The sequence below is a fragment of the Xyrauchen texanus genome, chromosome 9, assembly GCF_025860055.1.
Source record: "Xyrauchen texanus isolate HMW12.3.18 chromosome 9, RBS_HiC_50CHRs, whole genome shotgun sequence".
NCBI lineage: Eukaryota > Metazoa > Chordata > Actinopteri > Cypriniformes > Catostomidae > Xyrauchen > Xyrauchen texanus.
In genome coordinates this window covers 45,612,583-45,632,099 of record NC_068284.1, presented here as the reverse complement: position 1 = coordinate 45,632,099, position 19,517 = coordinate 45,612,583, and the positions used below count along the sequence as shown (strand labels likewise).

At 35.4% G+C, this 19,517-nt stretch overlaps 1 protein-coding gene across 1 annotated transcript in view; it reads left to right on the top strand.

Annotated features, from left to right (window-relative positions):
• Window positions 1-1,283: 1,283 nt before the first annotated feature.
• twsg1a (twisted gastrulation BMP signaling modulator 1a) overlaps window positions 1,284-19,517 on the top strand; it is a 36,302-nt gene continuing 18,068 nt past the window's right edge. Inside the window, exons 1-3 of the mRNA XM_052134441.1 lie at window positions 1,284-1,479; window positions 4,581-4,727; window positions 12,342-12,441. Coding sequence (XP_051990401.1) covers window positions 4,602-4,727; window positions 12,342-12,441 — 226 coding nt within the window. The 5' untranslated portion in view covers window positions 1,284-1,479; window positions 4,581-4,601. The remainder of the gene's footprint in view (window positions 1,480-4,580; window positions 4,728-12,341; window positions 12,442-19,517) is intronic.

Below are 19,517 nucleotides of genomic sequence, written 5' to 3'. Positions count from 1 at the left end.
CCGCTTAGCAGTCTGAACTGTCCTTTATAGTCTTCTGATGTCTGATTTTGTAGCTGCACCAAACCAGACAGTTACTGAAGTGCAGAGGACAGACTCAATGACTGCTGAGTAGAACTGCATCAACAGCGCCTGTGTCAGGTTGAACTTCCTCAACTGGCGAAGGAAGTACAACCTCTGATGGGCCTTTTTCACAATGGAGTCAAAGTGGGTCTCCCGCTTCAGGTCCTGTGAGATGGTAGAGCCCAGGACCCTGAATGACTCCATTACTGCCACAGTGCTGTTCAGAATGGTGGGCGGGGTCAATGTTGGGGTGTTCCTCCTAAAGTCCACCATCATCTCCACTGTTTTGAGCATTTTCAGCTCCAGGTTGTTTTGACTGCACCAGTGAGCCATTCATTCAACCTCCCTTCTGTATGCAGACTCATCATCATCCTGGATCAGGCCGATGGCATTAGTGTCATCTGCAAACTTCAGGAGCTTGACAGAGGGGTACTTGGTGGTGCAGGGGAGAGCACACATCCCTGGGGGGCACCAGTGCTGATCGGACAGGTGCTGGAAGTGAATTTCCAGTCTCACTAACTGCTTCTTGTCCATCAGAAAGCTGGTGTTCCACTGACAGATAGACATGGGAACAGGGAGTTGGTTTAATTTAATCTGGAGAATAGCTGGGATGATGTTGTTGAAAACCGAGCTGAAGTCCACAAAAAGGATCCTTCCATATATCCCTGGTCTGTCCAGATGTTGCAGGATATGATGCAATCCCATGTTGACTGCATCATCCACAGACCTGTTGGCTCAATAAGCAAATTGAAGGGGATCCAGAAAGGGTGCAGTGATGTCCTTCAGGTGGGCCAACCACAGAAGTCAGACTGACAGGTCTGTAGTCATTAAGTCCTGTTAGAGACTGGTGCCATTAAGCTCCCTTAAACCACATTTTTGTCTTCTTAAAACATTTATACACTAAAAAATATAACCATTAAAATCTACAATTTTCATGTACTGGTGCTGAAAATAAAAATAAAAATCGTGATTTAATTCGGTCAAGCAATCCTAAGTAAATTAATTTTCAAAAGAAGCTTTTTCAGTAATCACAAACGTATGTGATTGGTCCATGCTCATCAGCGCTGACAAAAGTAACAGATATCACATGACAACGTCATTTACGTTGGACTTCCGCTGCGTTCTAGTTCTGAACAATAATTTATACGTGAATTATGGAATTGCTTTATATTAACTTAAATATATGGCAATTATCGTTTAGACTTATTTTACCTGACCAATCAGCGACTGCCCAGGACGCTAAGATCCGCCCATTTTTGTTATAGATATTAATGCTAATCGCCATTCTACTTATTCTGTTTCTATTAATCAAAACTCGGTCCCGTTTCTATTGTGAGTAGAAGGAGCAAAGACAAGAGATCCATATGAGAGAAAGTCGAAAACTGAAGGGAAGTAACGAGATAGCTTCAAAGAAATACAGTAAGTATGCGTGCTTTATTTACCTAACGCATTTAAAGCTGTGACGTATCCAAGAGCTGTGACGTGATAATGCATCGTTTTTTTGGCGTCATTTGTGTGGTCAAGAAACATAATGCGCTTTTGGGGTGTCTGTGAGCGTTTTTAGGCGTCTGTTATTATATTTCCGTGTGGCACGTTCAAGCTTTTCATTGTGTATTTAATGGGTGAAATAGTGTTCAACAGTGCAACCAACAAGTTTCACACTATTGTTCTGCATGAATCTGTAATTAATTTACAGGTAACATTTTACAATAAGGTTCCATCGTTAACATTATGAACAAAAAATTAACAATGTATTTTTCACAGCAATAATGCTAGTTTAATGCTAGTTAATAAAATACAATAGTTCATTGTTAGTTCATAGCGCATGAACTAATGTTAACATAAACAATACATTTTTTTTTATTTTTATTTATTACTATATTTTGACATTTTGAAGATTAAACAATTCTGTAAAAGTATTGTTCATTGTTAGTTCATGTTAACTAATGTTGTTAACTAATGGTAGCCTTATTGTAAAGTGTTACCAGTTTACATAATACTGTATTTAGTGTGACATTTAGTAATATCATTTTCTCCATTTTTAAACATAAAATAGCTAAAAAAAAAAAATGTATTACCATGGTAGTAATCATTCATATCAATCTGATGCCAACACAGTATCGCTGTACCACAGTATATTTTGTAAGCATGGTAAAAACCAACTTTTCAAGGTTGGAAACGTAATAAGCAAGCAGGTCTGTGAATGAGGGGCACAAGGGCTGGGGGGCAGGCTTCTGTCTTCGGGCCTCCCCCCCAGAACCCCCACTGCTTTAAAGGTCTGGCAATTTTATGGTTGTCATACCTGCATACTTTATAATATCTTTCCTTAAGACTACAAACATTGCATAATATAATATATAACAATTACTTTTAAATTATTAATTAATGCCCTTTTCCCCCCAATTTGGATTCGTGGTGGCGTGTTTACTCACCTCAATCCAATTGGCGGAGGACAAGTCTCAGTTGCCTCCAATTCTGAGACCGTCAATCCGCGCATCTTATCATGTGGCTCTTTGTGCATGACACCATGGAGACTCGTAGCATGTGGAGGCTCATGCTACTCTCCGCAATGCACGCACAACTCACCACACGCCCCATTGAGAGCGAGAACCTCTAATTGTGTCCACAAAGAGGTTACCCCATGTGACTCAACCCTCCCTAGCAACCGGGCCAATTTGGTTGCTTAGGAGACCCTGGATTGAACTAGCGACTCTAGGGGTGGTAGTCAGCGCCAATACCCCAAGTCCCCCTAACAATTCATTTATTAATATATATATTCATATTTTAAAATATTTTTTATAAATATTTATATAGTGCTATACACTCACCTAAAGGATTATTAGGAACACCTGTTCAATTTCTCATTAATGCAATTATCTAATCAACCAATCACATGGCAGTTGCTTCAATGCATTTAGGGGTGTGGTCCTGGTCAAGACAATCTCCTGAACTCCAAACTGAATGTCAGAATGGGAAAGAAAGGTCATTTAAGCAATTTTGAGCGTGGCATGGTTGTTGGTGCCAGACGGGCCGGTCTGAGTATTTCACAATCTGCTCAGTTACTGGGATTTTCACGCACAACCATTTCTAGGGTTTACAAAGAATGGTGTGAAAAGGGAAAAACATCCAGTATGCGGCAGTCCTGTGGGCAAAAATGCCTTGTTGATGCTAGAGGTCAGAGGAGAATGGGCCGACTGATTCAAGCTGATAGAAGAGCAACTTTGCCTGAAATAACCACTCGTTACAACCGAGGTATGCAGCAAAGCATTTGTGAAGCCACAACACGCACAACCTTGAGGCGGATGGGCTACAACAGCAGAAGACCCCACCGGGTACCACTCATCTCCACTACAAATAGGAAAAAGAGGCTACAATTTGCAAGAGCTCACCAAAATTGGACAGTTGAAGACTGGAAAAATGTTGCCTGGTCTGATGAGTCTCGATTTCTGTTGAGACATTCAGATGGTAGAGTCAGAATTTGGCGTAAACAGAATGAGAACATGGATCCATCATGCCTTGTTACCACTGTGCAGGCTGGTGGTGGTGGTGGTGTAATGGTGTGGGGGATGTTTTCTTGGCACACTTTAGGCCCCTTAGTGCCAATTGGGCATCGTTTAAATGCCACGGCCTACCTGAGCATTGTTTCTGACCATGTCCATCCCTTTATGGCCACCATGTATCCATCCTCTGATGGCTACTTCCAGCAGGATAATGCACCATGTCACAAAGCTTGAATCATTTCAAATTGGTTTCTTGAACATGACAATGAGTTCACTGTACTAAAATGGCCCCCACAGTCACCAGATCTCAACCCAATAGAGCATCTTTGGGATGTGGTGGAACGGGAGCTTCGTGCCCTGGATGTGCATCTCACAAATCTCCATCAACTGCAAGATGCTATCCTATCAGTATGGGCCAACATTTCTAAAGAATGCTTTCAGCACCTTGTTGAATCAATGCCACGTAGAATTAAGGCAGTTCTGAAGGCGAAAGGGGGTCAAACACAGTATTAGTATGGTGTTCCTAATAATCCTTTAGGTGAGTGTATATACATAATACATATTATTTTAATAGACTTACTTACATGATAATAGTGATATGCTAAGTGTATATAATCTCTGTTGATGGCTTTTAATTACTTTTTATAAAGTGTTACAACAATAACAATAATAATCAAGTTGTTGTACTCGCATAACAATCACATCCAGTTTCTTAAAGGAATATTCTGTGTTCAGCTCAATCGACAGCATTTGTCGCATAATGTTGATTAGTACCACAACAAAATACTTCAACTCGGGTCTCATTTATTTAAAAATATAATAACAATCATCATTACAATAAGGCAAAAAAACTAACGTTAAAAAGTTTAAAAAAATTGGTAATCAACATTATGCGACAAATGCTGTCGATTAAGCTTAACTTGTATTGAGCCCAGAATATTCCTTTAAGGAATTTCAGTGCTGTACGTAAAGATGGTCAGGCATTATTGATTATGTTTTATGTCTCTGGTGATAACACAGGTGCGTAGAGTTTTGGTCAAGATGCGGCCGGCTCTCTCCATCTGTCCTGTCCTGATCTCTCTGTTATTCCTTCTGTCTGGACTGACCATCATCAACGGCTGTAACAAAGCCCTGTGTGCCAGTGATGTCAGCAAATGTCTTCTTCAGGTAAGAAGACAATGCACAAACTATTGAAATAATACAATTTTACACTAAAGATTTAGTTTTTAATGCAAACTGAGTTATACTTTCACACTATTCTTCCATCTGTGCATGCTTTCCACAGAAACATTCAGCATGCCCAGTGTTTAAGGACAACTGGGCGTTACTAATGGATCACTTTATACCCTGAAACGTAATGACTGCTATAAACAAACTCTGTGTTCTTAAGCTCAGAATTGCTCATTTCAAACGTAGATCCAAATATGTCTCCACAAACAAAAAGGTGCTAAATAGAGCTGTTCAGCCGTCATGTCAGTTTGAAGGCATTGGCAAACCCGGAAGGCTAATTCACCATGGCTTCCCTCAGGAATTTACTCTGCGTTTTAACACTAGGGATTTTCGAATTTTGAGTAAAATAAGACTTATGATAAAAAAAACTTAAAGAGACTTTCACATTATATTCTAAAACTTAAATCACACACAGTCATACCTAAATTGTGGAGTTTAGAGCCGTTGTGTTGTTTAAAAATGCACTTTGCTAACATGTCGCTAAATAAGGACTACAACAGTCCTCCATTTTGTGAAGCATTATAGCTTACATGCTCATGGTAGTTGTAGTCCGTAATTAGCATTGTGAATTTTTAAAAACACAGTAGCTTCAAAATTGATGTTTGAAGTTTGACTGTGTGTAATTAATGTTCTAGAACATAGACGTGCATTTTTTTTCAAGTCTTTTTAATATTTAAGTACCATGATATCTTATCACGTGGCTTGTTGAGCGCGTTACCGCAGAGACATAACGTGTGTGGAGGCTTCACGCTATACTCTGTGGCATCCACACACAACTCACCACACGCCCCACCGAGAGCGTGTACCACATTATATCGACCCGAGGAGGTTACCCAACGTGACTACCCTCCTTATCAACCGGGCCAATTTGGTTGCTTTGGTGACCTGGCTGGAGTCTCTCAGCACACCCTGGATTTGAACTCGCAACTCCAGGGGCGGTAGTCAGTGTCTTTACTCGCAGAGCTACCCAGGCCCCATTTTGTTCCTTCTGTCTTAAAATGATGTAAATTTGATGTTAGCTTTATCTCTCTCTTCCCTTTTCAAAGACATCACTGAGTTTACTCTAGTCTAGTGTGAGGATGAGAGAGAGAGAGAGAGAGAGAGGCATCAGTGACTCAAGAAGGTTTTTAAGCATGAGCAGTTTGTCTGAGGAATAAACACAGGATGTTAATAATGTTTCATGAATAAACAATTAAAAAAACCTGCCACACTGACGGATAGAAAGGCTAGGTGGTTGCCATTGTGGTCTTGGTGGTTGCTGAGGTGTTCTTTGTGGTTGCTAGGGTGTCTAATTCTTGTTGCTAGGGTATCTTGGAGGTTGCTTATGGGCTTAAGTCCCTGATGTTCTGTTCACTACACTCAAAACAATATTTTCGCCTATATTTTAAATTTACGCATTTCGATTTCAAATTTTGTGTTAATAAAAAAAAAATGTACTTTATTTTTTTTTTTTTTAAGTAGGGCTCTCGATTTAGCTCGTTAAAACAGTGCGATTAATAAAAAAAAAAAAAATTACGCATTAAAAAAAATTACAATTAATCGCAATGCCCCCCGGATTGTAATAAGAAAGATTCCTGAGAAATGCAAACTTGTAGTACCACCTGTTTACTCCAGGGGGCAGTAAGTGAAACTTCAGCTGTGTGGCAATGCGCAGTTTATACAGTGAACAAAACACTTCAGCAGCAACAACACAAACATGCGTTACGTTCTTGCATTCAAAACACTGGAAGGAGCGCAAATGCGATCTAAGGGATCTCAAGATGTGTTTAAAGATTGAGTATTAAACTATATTTAACTTGACACAGTGAACTAAACATTTTACTTTTATGACGCAACATAGGTGTAAATTGTCGGATCCTTAAACAAGCCCTCATAATAAATCTCCACTTGTGTAATGGATTGCTGTGAACTGTGTGTCAATGATTGACTTATGATCAATAATATGGTAGTAAACAATGCACAGTTTTGACCCAGTGGAATTCAAGATTATAAATCATTCATAACCTGATTTTTTTCATCTAAAATTATTCTTATAAGTCTTTAGGTTCTTAGTAATTAAAATAAATAATGGTTATTTCTCTTAAATAATTTTATAAAAAAAATATTATGTGTATTTTGATAGTCTTGACAAAGTCCCGAAGTTTGGTTCGCATACTAAAAACAATGTGACATTTAAAAATTATAATCTACCCCTCCCGGGTCAAACATGACCCGAATGCGATAGGAGGGTTAATGTGTATGTGGTTCAAGTCCCTCCTGTTTTGTTACAAAAATAATAATTGTTTTTAGAAAAATTGTCAGTGTGCGTATTCTGTGTACTGTCAGCTGTGTGTATGTGGGTGTGGCGGCCGCAGTTGTTTTAGTCACAGATGAGTGCTTTGTGGGCAAGGCAGCACACGTCCTGTCAAGAGCACTTTCTCACTCCAGCAGCACAAACACTTTCCCCTGTATGCTTTTACTTTGTGCTTTGAAAACTTTGAAAGCCCCACCGCTTGTTGAAGGCCCCCTCAATAGGACCCTGTGACTACGAGGGCCCCCAGCCCACTTAAAGGACCGTTTTGGCTTCCTGTTTCAAATAAAAATTTTTGAGCCACTCTTTAACCCTACGATACATGACTTCTAAAGCCTCTAAATCATCAACATGATCAAAACCTTGCTGAAAAAACTAGATTTCACTAGATTGCAGTGCACTAGATTTCACCTGCCTCCTGGTGAAAGTTTCCATTGTCTTCTGGATGTAGAAGACCTTGTAATATAATTTCCAAAATGGCTACCTTCATATTGTGATCCACTCGTCTTTTTGCTGTGTAATCTTTGATGATTTTGATCAAGTAAAATTAAACATAAAGTTCAAAATTAGTATTTATTGAATTGAAGCAACATGTGCGTACTTAAAATGTCATTATTTTATAGAAAAATCAGTTTAAATAGGTTTTAAATAATATAATTTTTTGATTATTTTGTCATAAGCTAGGTTTATAGGGTTCAGCTTTATCCTTTGTATGAAAAGTGCTGTTGAACAAAAACGTTTATTATACTATTCATTGCTATAACTGCATGTTTGCCCTACATTACAAAAATGTAGGGCTGGAGCTGGAACTGGAAACTTGCACGTCGAGCGTCTTTAAATGAAACACCCCAACATTACATCTTAAATGCAGTTTTAATGCGCTATAGCTTTATTAAAGTTCAAATAATACAGAAGCAGATCATGTAAATAACTACAAACTCAGAAAATTGCATTTTTCTCTGCGGTCAGTGCCTCTTCAATGAGTTGCGCGAATGTCCCAATCTCTTGAGGATGGAGTGGTGGTGGTGTAGTGGGCTAAAGCACATATCTGGTAATCAGAAGGTTGCTGGTTCGATCCCCACAGCCACCACCTTTTGTCCTTGAGCAAGACACTTAACTCCAGGTTGCTCCGGGGGGATTGTCCCTGAAATAAGTGCACTGTAAGTCGCTTTGGATAATATGCATAAAGGTAAATGTAACGAGGAGAGATTGAAACTGCACCGGGCTGATGCACACTCTGTCGCGGGCCGCTTGTCCCTCAAGCGCACACGCTTAATGCAGCTAGATTATAACATAATGACTTGTTATGGCTCGTGAAGAAAATTGGCAATACGCAGCTTTATTAATAAGAGAGAGTTTGATTTTTGTTGCCCCATTACACACTGCAACAAAATATGTTTTTGATTTGTTTTTGTTTGTTTTCCAATATAAATATCTAAAACTCCTTTAAACCAAAGCACATTTACTTTAGCAGTGTGGAGCGGAGGGGGCGGGGCCGGGTAGGAATATCGCGCGCTCGGTCCCCAATCGGCCTGATGAGGCGCGCGATATTCCGACCCGGCCCCGCCCCCCTCTGCTCCACACGCAGCTATAATGCAGAAGAAAAAATTGTTATCTGAGAATGTTGAATTTATTTTAAAAAAAAGTATTTTAAAATATCAAAAAATCCTTAAAAAAAGATGCATTGACCCAAGAAGCAGCATATCAGATATTTAGACTTGCTTTTAGAGAATAGATCTTGAATATACGTATATTTTGTCTTTAATGCACTCGCAGAATTATAACAAAAAAGCAAGTCTAAATATCTTATATGTTGCTTCTCAAGTAAATGTATCTTGATTTAAGGATTGTTAAACATTTTTAAATGGAAAACAAGACAAAAAATATTTTATTTGCATTGAATTTCTTTACTGAATTAAAGTATTTTCCCCCTTTAATTCAGTGAATGTCATTTAGAGGTATTTTTAAAAGATGATTTTGTCCTCTTTATTGTTAGTAAGCACGTTTAATACAACCTTTTAAGTCGAGACACAAGCTGAATAATCGGTTAAGAGCTGATGATTAATCGTTGCAATAATCGCAGAACAGTCGAATAATCGTGCTAATAATCGTTAGATTAATTGATTATCAAAATAATCGTTAGTTGCAGCCCTATTGAAGGTAGAACTTTTTACAGGTCTTACGGTAAGAGAAAGAAAGAAAGAAAGAAGAGAGCATCTAAAAGCAGATTCGTGTGACTGTTTTGACTGCTGAAGTTTGAAATCACGAACATTCCAAAATAGACTCTTAGATCATTTAAATGTTCTGTCAATATAATGTAGTCATGGTGATTTTGGCCTTCACAGGGCTTTTTAATGGGAGAATAATAATGGTAGCCAAGCTACCAAAGTCTTGTTTCAACACTTTTCACCCACTGTTGCACTTGTGTATATGGTCATGTGACAATAAAGTGATTTGATTTGAAGCTGTAGGGTCATTCCATATTGAATATCCAATAAAATAACCAAATTACCATTGTTGAGCTCCACACCTTTCAGCCATTCGAAGCTCTCACAAAGTAGGGTCAAGTCTTTGAAGGAAATACGGTGTAGGCATGATCACTTCTGAATGGAACGCACCCTATAATTAAGATGAGTTAGAAAAGATATGGCAAGAAATATATGCACGTTTAAAAATGTATTACACATTTTGTTACATGCTTGTTTTTTGTATGCATCATTTGTAGTATTTTCAAGTACACTACCTGGCCAACAACAAAAAAAATGTTTGGATTTTAATAAGCAGACACTTAAGAGCCTATGATTGGATCATTATTCCAGTGATTAATATGTTTCAGCCGGCAACAATTATTTTAACCCCTAACAGATGCAGTGTGTGCTTCTCATTCTTAAACAACCATGTTGGAAGATATATCCCGGGATTGTGGAAAAGATGTTACTGTGTTTCAGAAGGGGCAAATTATTGGCCTGCATCAAGCCAAGTAAACAACTAAGGAGATTGCTGTAATCACTGGAATTGGGTTAAGAACTGTCCAACGCATTATTATAACCTGGAAGGATAGTGGTGAACCGTCAGCTTCACGGATGTGGTCGGAAAAAATCGGAGATCACTTAAACGTTTGGTGTCATATCGTAAGAAATCGACAGTATAACTCACGGCTATGTTTAATAGTGAAAGTAAGAGCATTTCCACACGCACAATGTGATGAGAACTTACAGAATTGGGACTAAACAGCTGTGTGGCCACAAGAAAGACACTTGATAGTGAGGCTAATTTCAATTTGCTAGGGAGCATAAAGATTGGACTGTGGAGCGATGGAAAAAGTTTATGATGTGCCATAATCCATCCCTGCATACAGCAAGAATTTCAAGCTGTTTCTAGTGTCATGAGTTGACTGAATTCAGCTTTTATGCTGCTTGCTCAATACTACTTTTAAGGAATGCATGAAAATTGCACACACACAAACATCTGAACTAAAAGGAACTAGCCAGGGATGAGGAATTGTCTGGGCTTGTTTCTTTTGGAAGTATCTGGCCCACGTGTGTATTCAGGTATTGGGTTTGTAGTCGCTTTATTGCATTTCTTTTGTAACTCCCTTTTTCTGTCTTCTCCTGAACTTTCAGTTTTAATGGCACACACCCGTACACACATGCATACATCTGGAACTTGACCCCTTCCTCGCAACGGTTGGCAAAACACGAAAGGCAGAGAGCCAAATTAGCACATGTTCCCCCTTCATTCAGCTGTGCTACTGGTTTCTCTGTAATTACATCTCTAAATGTGTCCCAGGTTTTGGTGACTCTTTTCACTTCTCTGCCGGGTGATTTGACATATTTTCCAGCATGAAACAGTTTTTAGCTCTGTTTCTTTTTTGGGGGTTTCCTCCCATGTTTAAAGCTGCACTACGTAACTTTGTGCTCTCAAGCGACATCTGTGGTTGAAACTTAAAATTGCAAGCAATTTGCATAAGAATACATTACGATTTTCAATTTAAGAGGTTAAACTTGTGATATGGCTGATACGAGTTCAATAGAAGACTTTATTGTTTTTACATTATATTGTCCAGCCTCAGTTACTACAATAGCATGTCTATGCAATGCACACAATAACACCTAAACTAAAAACATAAAACGAGGTTTCAACAATGATGGGTGTAAAATATACTTTATTAAAGATAAAAATAATATGCTTAAATGTGCAATATAAGAACTACAAGAAGTCTTTATATTAGACATATCACAGTAACTTCACCGGACAACATAGATACAATGCGATCGGTTAACACACAAGTAATGTTCGATTCATAAAAGCATGACAAGCAATATAAAGTTTAACAACCCTACCAGAAAACATATCAAATCATTATAGCAGGTAAATAACTTTGCCAAACGGATAACAGATAAACATCCATCCAGACTACAGTGATACTGTCCTTAACTTTGTGAGAGTTGCTTAAATGCATAGTTAGTTTCTCCAGCCAGAAGATGAGACAGCCGGCACTTCTTTCCCATGTGCGAGGACATGATGTAAGGATGAACATCATAAACGATTTCAAATCGAACCGACAGCTCAAAATACAAATACTTTTTATAGGATTACCGTAGTGAATAGGGGTAAAGTAAGGACATTGTTTTGAACACTGGTTGTTTATGTACTCAATAAATAATGGCAATTTGTAAAAAAAAAATAAAAAAAAACGTTCCCTTTTCTCCCCAGTTTGGAATGGCCAATTGCCAATGCACTCTTAAGTCCTCGTGGTGGCGTAGTGACTCGCCTCAATCCGGGTGGCAGAGGACGAATCTCTGTTGCCTCCGCGTCTGAGACCGTCAATCCGCGCATCTTATCATGTGACTCATTGATCGTACAATATTAAAACTATAAAATATACTAAATATAAATATATTGAAAAAATGTATTGACACATTTGCAATGAACATTGACAACAAAAAAACTAAAAAAAAAACTAAATGAAAGTAATAAAAATATTCAACATTAAAAATTCTAAATTCTAATAACCCTGGTTTAAGTATTCCTTGTCTCTTTGTGTGGTTTCATTTGACTGAAAGAGTTCACAGTTATTTTGTGCAGTCACACTCTGGTCTCTATAACGTGTGTGTTTGGATGTCAGATATGGTGCATATGGTACATGTTTATGTAAGCTAGACTTCATTCACGTTGTGTAACTTTCCCCCTGTATGTTTATCTTTTCAGAATGTATTTAATGTGTGTGTGTGTGTGTCTCTATGTGTGTGTGTGTGTAGGGGCTTTGTCAGTGCCGGCCAGCGGAGGGAAACTGTTCGTGTTGTAAAGAGTGTATGTTGTGTTTGAGTTCTCTCTGGGAGGAGTGCTGCGACTGTGTAGGTAAGTTTTATAATCAAACACAATTGGTACTTTACACGTGCAATACTGTAATCCAAAAATATTCATCACTCAAAATCAAAATACATTCAGTACTCTGCCAACATACATTCAGTACTCATTATCAACATGCATTCATTACTCAAAAGCACACAAATTCAGTTCACTGAATCAATACACATTCAGTACTTAATAAACACATATGAAATATTTCAAATCAATGAACATTCCATGCTTAGAATAAACACACGTTCAGTTGGCAATTCAGAATCAAAACACATTCAGAACTCAAAACTCAAATTTAGCTGTCTGAATCAACATAACTCATATTCAGTGCTCTGAATCAACACACATTGAGTACTCACAGTTAATACAAAGTTCATTATTCGTAATCAACTCATAGTACTCTGAATCAGCATATATCAGTACTCAGAATAAACACAAATTCATTATTTATAAATCAACACACATTCAGTTCTCTGAATCAACACACATTCAGTATTTTAAAATCAACACACATTCAGATCTCTGAATCAACACACATACAGTATTTAAAATCAACACACATTCAGTTCTCTGAATCAACACACATTCAGTATTTATAATCAACACACATTCAGTACTCTGAATCAACACACATTCAGTACTCTGAATCAACACAAATACAGTACTCTGAATCAACACACATTCAGTACTCTGAATCAACACACATTCAGTATTTATAATCAACACACATTCAGTATTTATAATCAACACACATTCAGTATTTATAATCAACACACATTCAGTACTCTGAATCAACACACATTCAGTACTCTGAATTAACACACATTCAGTATTTATAATCAACACACATTCAGTATTTAAAATCAACACACATTCAGTACTCTGAATCAACACACATTCAGTATTTATAATCAACACACATTCAGTATCAACACACATTCAGTACTCTGAATCAACACAAATACAGTACTCTGAATCAACACACATTCAGTACTCTGAATCAACACACATTCAGTATTTATAATCAACACACATTCAGTATTTATAATCAACACACATTCAGTACTCTGAATCAACACACATTCAGTATTTATAATCAACACACATTCAGTACTCTGAATCAACACACATTCAGTACTCTGAATCAACACACATTCAGTACTCTGAATTAACACACATTCAGTATTTATAATCAACACACATTCAGTATTTAAAATCAACACACATTCAGTACTCTGAATCAACACACATTCAGTATTTAAAATCAACACACATTCAGTACTCTGAATCAACACACATTCAGTATTTATAATCAACACACATTCAGTACTCTGAATCAACACACAGTCAGTATTTATAATCAACACACATTCAGTAGTCTGAATAAACACATTCAGTATTTAAAATCAACACATTCAGTACTCTGAATCAACACACATTCAGTATTTATAATCAACACACATTCAGTAGTCTGAATAAACACATTCAGTATTTAAAATCAACACACATTCAGTTCTCTGAATCAACACACATTCAGTATTTAAAATCAACATACATTCAGTTCTCTGAATCAACACACATTCATTATTTATAATCAACACACATTCAGTATTTAAAATCAACACACATTCAGTACTCTGAATCAACACACATTCAGTATTTATAATCAACACACATTCAGTAGTCTGAATAAACACTTTCAGTATTTATAATCAACACACATTCAGTAGTCTGAATAAACACATTCAGTATTTAAAATCAACACATTCAGTACTCTGAATCAACACACATTCAGTATTTATAATCAACACACATTCAGTAGTCTGAATAAACACATTCAGTATTTAAAATCAACACACATTCAGTTCTCTGAATCAACACACATTCAGTATTTAAAATCAACATACATTCAGTTCTCTGAATCAACACACATTCATTATTTATAATCAACACACATTCAGTATTTATAATCAACACACATTCAGTTCTCTGAATCAACACACATTCAGTATTTATAATCAACACACATACAGTATTTAAAATCAACACACATTCAGTTCTCTGAATCAACACACATTCAGTATTTATAATCAACACACATTCAGTATTTATAATCAACACACATTCAGTACTCTGAATCAACACACAGTCAGTATTTATAATCAACACACATTCAGTAGTCTGAATAAACACATTCAGTATTTAAAATCAACACATTCAGTACTCTGAATCAACACACATTCAGTATTTATAATCAATACACATTCAGTAGTCTGAATAAACACATTCAGTATTTAAAATCAACACACATTCAGTTCTCTGAATCAACACACATTCAGTATTTAAAATCAACACACATTCAGTATTTAAAATCAACATACATTCAGTTCTCTGAATCAACACACATTCATTATTTATAATCAACACACATTCAGTATTTAAAATCAACATACATTCAGTTCTCTGAATCAACACACATTCAGTATTTATAATCAACACACATACAGTATTTAAAATCAACACACATTCAGTTCTCTGAATCAACACACATTCAGTATTTATAATCAACACACATTCAGTATTTAAAATGAACATACATTCAGTTCTCTGAATCAACACACATTCAGTATTTAAAATGAACATACATTCAGTTCTCTGAATCAACACACATTCAGTATTTATAATCAACACACATTCAGTATTTAAAATGAACATACATTCAGTTCTCTGAATCAACACACATTCAGTATTTAAAATCAACATACATTCAGTTCTCTGAATCAACACACATTCATTATTTAAAATCAACACACATTCAGTTCTCTGAATCAACACACATTCAGTATTTAAAATCAACACACATTCAGTTCTCTGAATCAAGACACATTCAGTATTTAAAATCAACATACATTCAGTTCTCTGAATCAACACACATTCAGTATTTATAATCAACACACATTCAGTATTTAAAATCAACATACATTCAGTTCTCTGAATCAGCACACATTCAGTATTTATAATCAACACACATTCAGTATTTATAATCAACACACATTCAGTTCTCTGAATCAACACACATTCAGTTCTCTGAATCAACACACATTAAGTATTTATAATAAACACACATTCAGTACTCTGAATCAACACACATTCAGTATTTATAATCAACACACATTCAGTATTTATAATCAACACACATTCAGTATTTAAAATCAACATACATTCAGTTCTCTGAATCAACACACATTCAGTATTTATAATAAACACACATTCAGTACTCTGAATCAACACACATTCAGTATTTATAATCAACACACATTCAGTATTTATAATCAACACACATTCAGTATTTAAAATCAACATACATTCAGTTCTCTGAATCAACACACATTCAGTATTTATAATGAACACACATTCAGTACTCTGGATCAACACACATTCAGTACTCTGAATCAACACACATTCAGTACTCTGAATCAACACACATTCAGTATTTATAATCAACACACATTCAGTACTCTGAATCAACACACATTCAGTATTTATAATCAACACACATTCAGTACTCTGAATCAACACACATACAGTATTTAAAATCAACACACATTCAGTTCTCTGAATCAACACACATTCAGTATTTATAATCAACACACATTCAGTTCTCTGAATCAACACACATTCAGTATTTATAATCAACACACATTCAGTACTCTGAATCAACACACATTCATTATTTATAATCAACACACATTCAGTTCTCTGAATCAACACACATTCAGTATTTATAATCAACACACATTCAGTACTCTGAATCAACACACATTCATTATTTATAATCAACACACATTGAGTAGTCTGAATAAACACATTCAGTATTTAAAATCAACACACATTCAGTATTTAAAATCAACACACATTCAGTACTCTGAATCAACACACATTCAGTATTTATAATCAACACACATTCAGTAGTCTGAATAAACACATTCAGTATTTAAAATCAACACACATTCAGTATTTATAATCAACACACATTCAGTACTCTGAATCAACACACATACAGTATTTAAAATCAACACACATTCAGTTCTCTGAATCAACACACATTCAGTATTTATAATCAACACATATTCAGTTCTCTGAATCAACACACATTCATTATTTATAATCAACACACATTCAGTACTCTGAATAAACACATTTAGTATTTAAAATCAACACACATTCAGTACTCTGAATCAACACACATTCAGTATTTATAATCAACACACATTCAGTAGTCTGCATAAACACATTCAGTATTTAAAATCAACACACATTCAGTTCTCTGAATCAACACACATTCAGTATTTAAAATCAACACACATTCAGTTCTCTGAATCAACACACATTCAGTAGTCTGAATCAACACACATTCAGTATTTATAATCAACACACATTCAGTACTCTGAATCAACATACATTCAGTATTTAAAATCAACACACATTCAGTTCTCTGAATCAACACACATTCAGTACTCTGAATCAACACACATTCAGTATTTATAATCAACACACATTCAGTACTCTGAATCAACACACATTCAGTATTTAAGATCAACACACAATCAGTACTCTGAAGCAACACACATTCAGTATTTATAATCAACACACATTCAGTACTCTGAATCAACATACATTCAGTATTTATAATCAACACACATTCAGTACTCTGAATCAACACACATTCAGTATTTAAAATCAACACACAATCAGTACTCTGAATCAACACACATTCAGTATTTATAATCAACACACATTCAGTACTCTGAATCAACACACATTCAGTATTTATAATCAACACACATTCAGTACTCTGAATCAACACACATTCAGTATTTATAATCAACACACATTCAGTACTCTGAATCAACACACATTCAGTATTTAAAATCAACACACATTCAGTACTCTGAATCAACACACATTCAGTATTTAAAATCAACACACATTCAGTATCTCTGAATCAACACACATTCAGTATTTAAAATCAACACACATTCAGTTCTCTGAATCAACACACATTCAGTATTTATAATCAACACACATTCAGTTCTCTGAATCAACACACATTCAGTATTTAAAATCAACACACATTCAGTTCTCTGAATCAACACACATTCAGTATTTAAAATCAACACACATTCAGTTCTCTGAATCAACACACATTCAGTATTTAAAATCAACACACATTCAGTTCTCTGAATCAACACACATTCAGTATTTATAATCAACACACATTCAGTACTCTGAATCAACACACATTCAGTATTTATAATCAACACACATTCAGTAGTCTGAATAAACACATTCAGTATTTAAAATCAACACATTCAGTACTCTGAATCAACACACATTCAGTATTTATAATCAACACACATTCAGTAGTCTGAATAAACACATTCAGTATTTAAAATCAACACACATTCAGTTCTCTGAATCAACACACATTCAGTATTTAAAATCAACATACATTCAGTTCTCTGAATCAACACACATTCAGTATTTATAATCAACACACATTCAGTATTTAAAATCAACACACATTCAGTACTCTGAATCAACACACATTCAGTATTTATAATCAACACACATTCAGTAGTCTGAATAAACACTTCAGTATTTATAATCAACACACATTCAGTAGTCTGAATAAACACATTCAGTATTTAAAATCAACACATTCAGTACTCTGAATCAACACACATTCAGTATTTATAATCAACACACATTCAGTAGTCTGAATAAACACATTCAGTATTTAAAATCAACACACATTCAGTTCTCTGAATCAACACACATTCAGTATTTAAAATCAACATACATTCAGTTCTCTGAATCAACACACATTCAGTATTTATAATCAACACACATTCAGTATTTATAATCAACACACATTCAGTTCTCTGAATCAACACACATTCAGTATTTATAATCAACACACATACAGTATTTAAAATCAACACACATTCAGTTCTCTGAATCAACACACATTCAGTATTTATAATCAACACACATTCAGTATTTATAATCAACACACATTCAGTACTCTGAATCAACACACAGTCAGTATTTATAATCAACACACATTCAGTAGTCTGAATAAACACATTCAGTATTTAAAATCAACACATTCAGTACTCTGAATCAACACACATTCAGTATTTATAATCAACACACATTCAGTAGTCTGAATCAAACACATTCAGTATTTAAAATCAACACACATTCAGTTCTCTGAATCAACACACATTCAGTATTTAAAATCAACACACATTCAGTATTTAAAATCAACATACATTCAGTTCTCTGAATCAACACACATTCAGTATTTATAATCAACACACATTCAGTATTTAAAATCAACATACATTCAGTTCTCTGAATCAACACACATTCAGTATTTATAATCAACACACATACAGTATTTAAAATCAACACACATTCAGTTCTCTGAATCAACACACATTCAGTATTTATAATCAACACACATTCAGTATTTAAAATGAACATACATTCAGTTCTCTGAATCAACACACATTCAGTATTTAAAATGAACATACATTCAGTTCTCTGAATCAACACACATTCAGTATTTATAATCAACACATTCAGTATTTAAATGAACATACATTCAGTTCTCTGAATCAACACACATTCAGTATTTAAAATCAACATACATTCAGTTCTCTGAATCAACACATTCAGTATTTATAATCAACACACATTCAGTATTTAAATCAACACACATTCAGTTCTCTGAATCAACACACATTCAGTATTTAAAATCAACATACATTCAGTTCTCTGAATCAACACACATTCAGTATTTAAAATCAACACACATTCAGTTCTCTGAATCAACACACATTCAGTATTTAAAATCAACACACATTCAGTTCTCTGAATCAAGACACATTCAGTATTTAAAATCAACATACATTCAGTTCTCTGAATCAACACACATTCAGTATTTATAATCAACACACATTCAGTATTTAAAATCAACATACATTCAGTTCTCTGAATCAGCA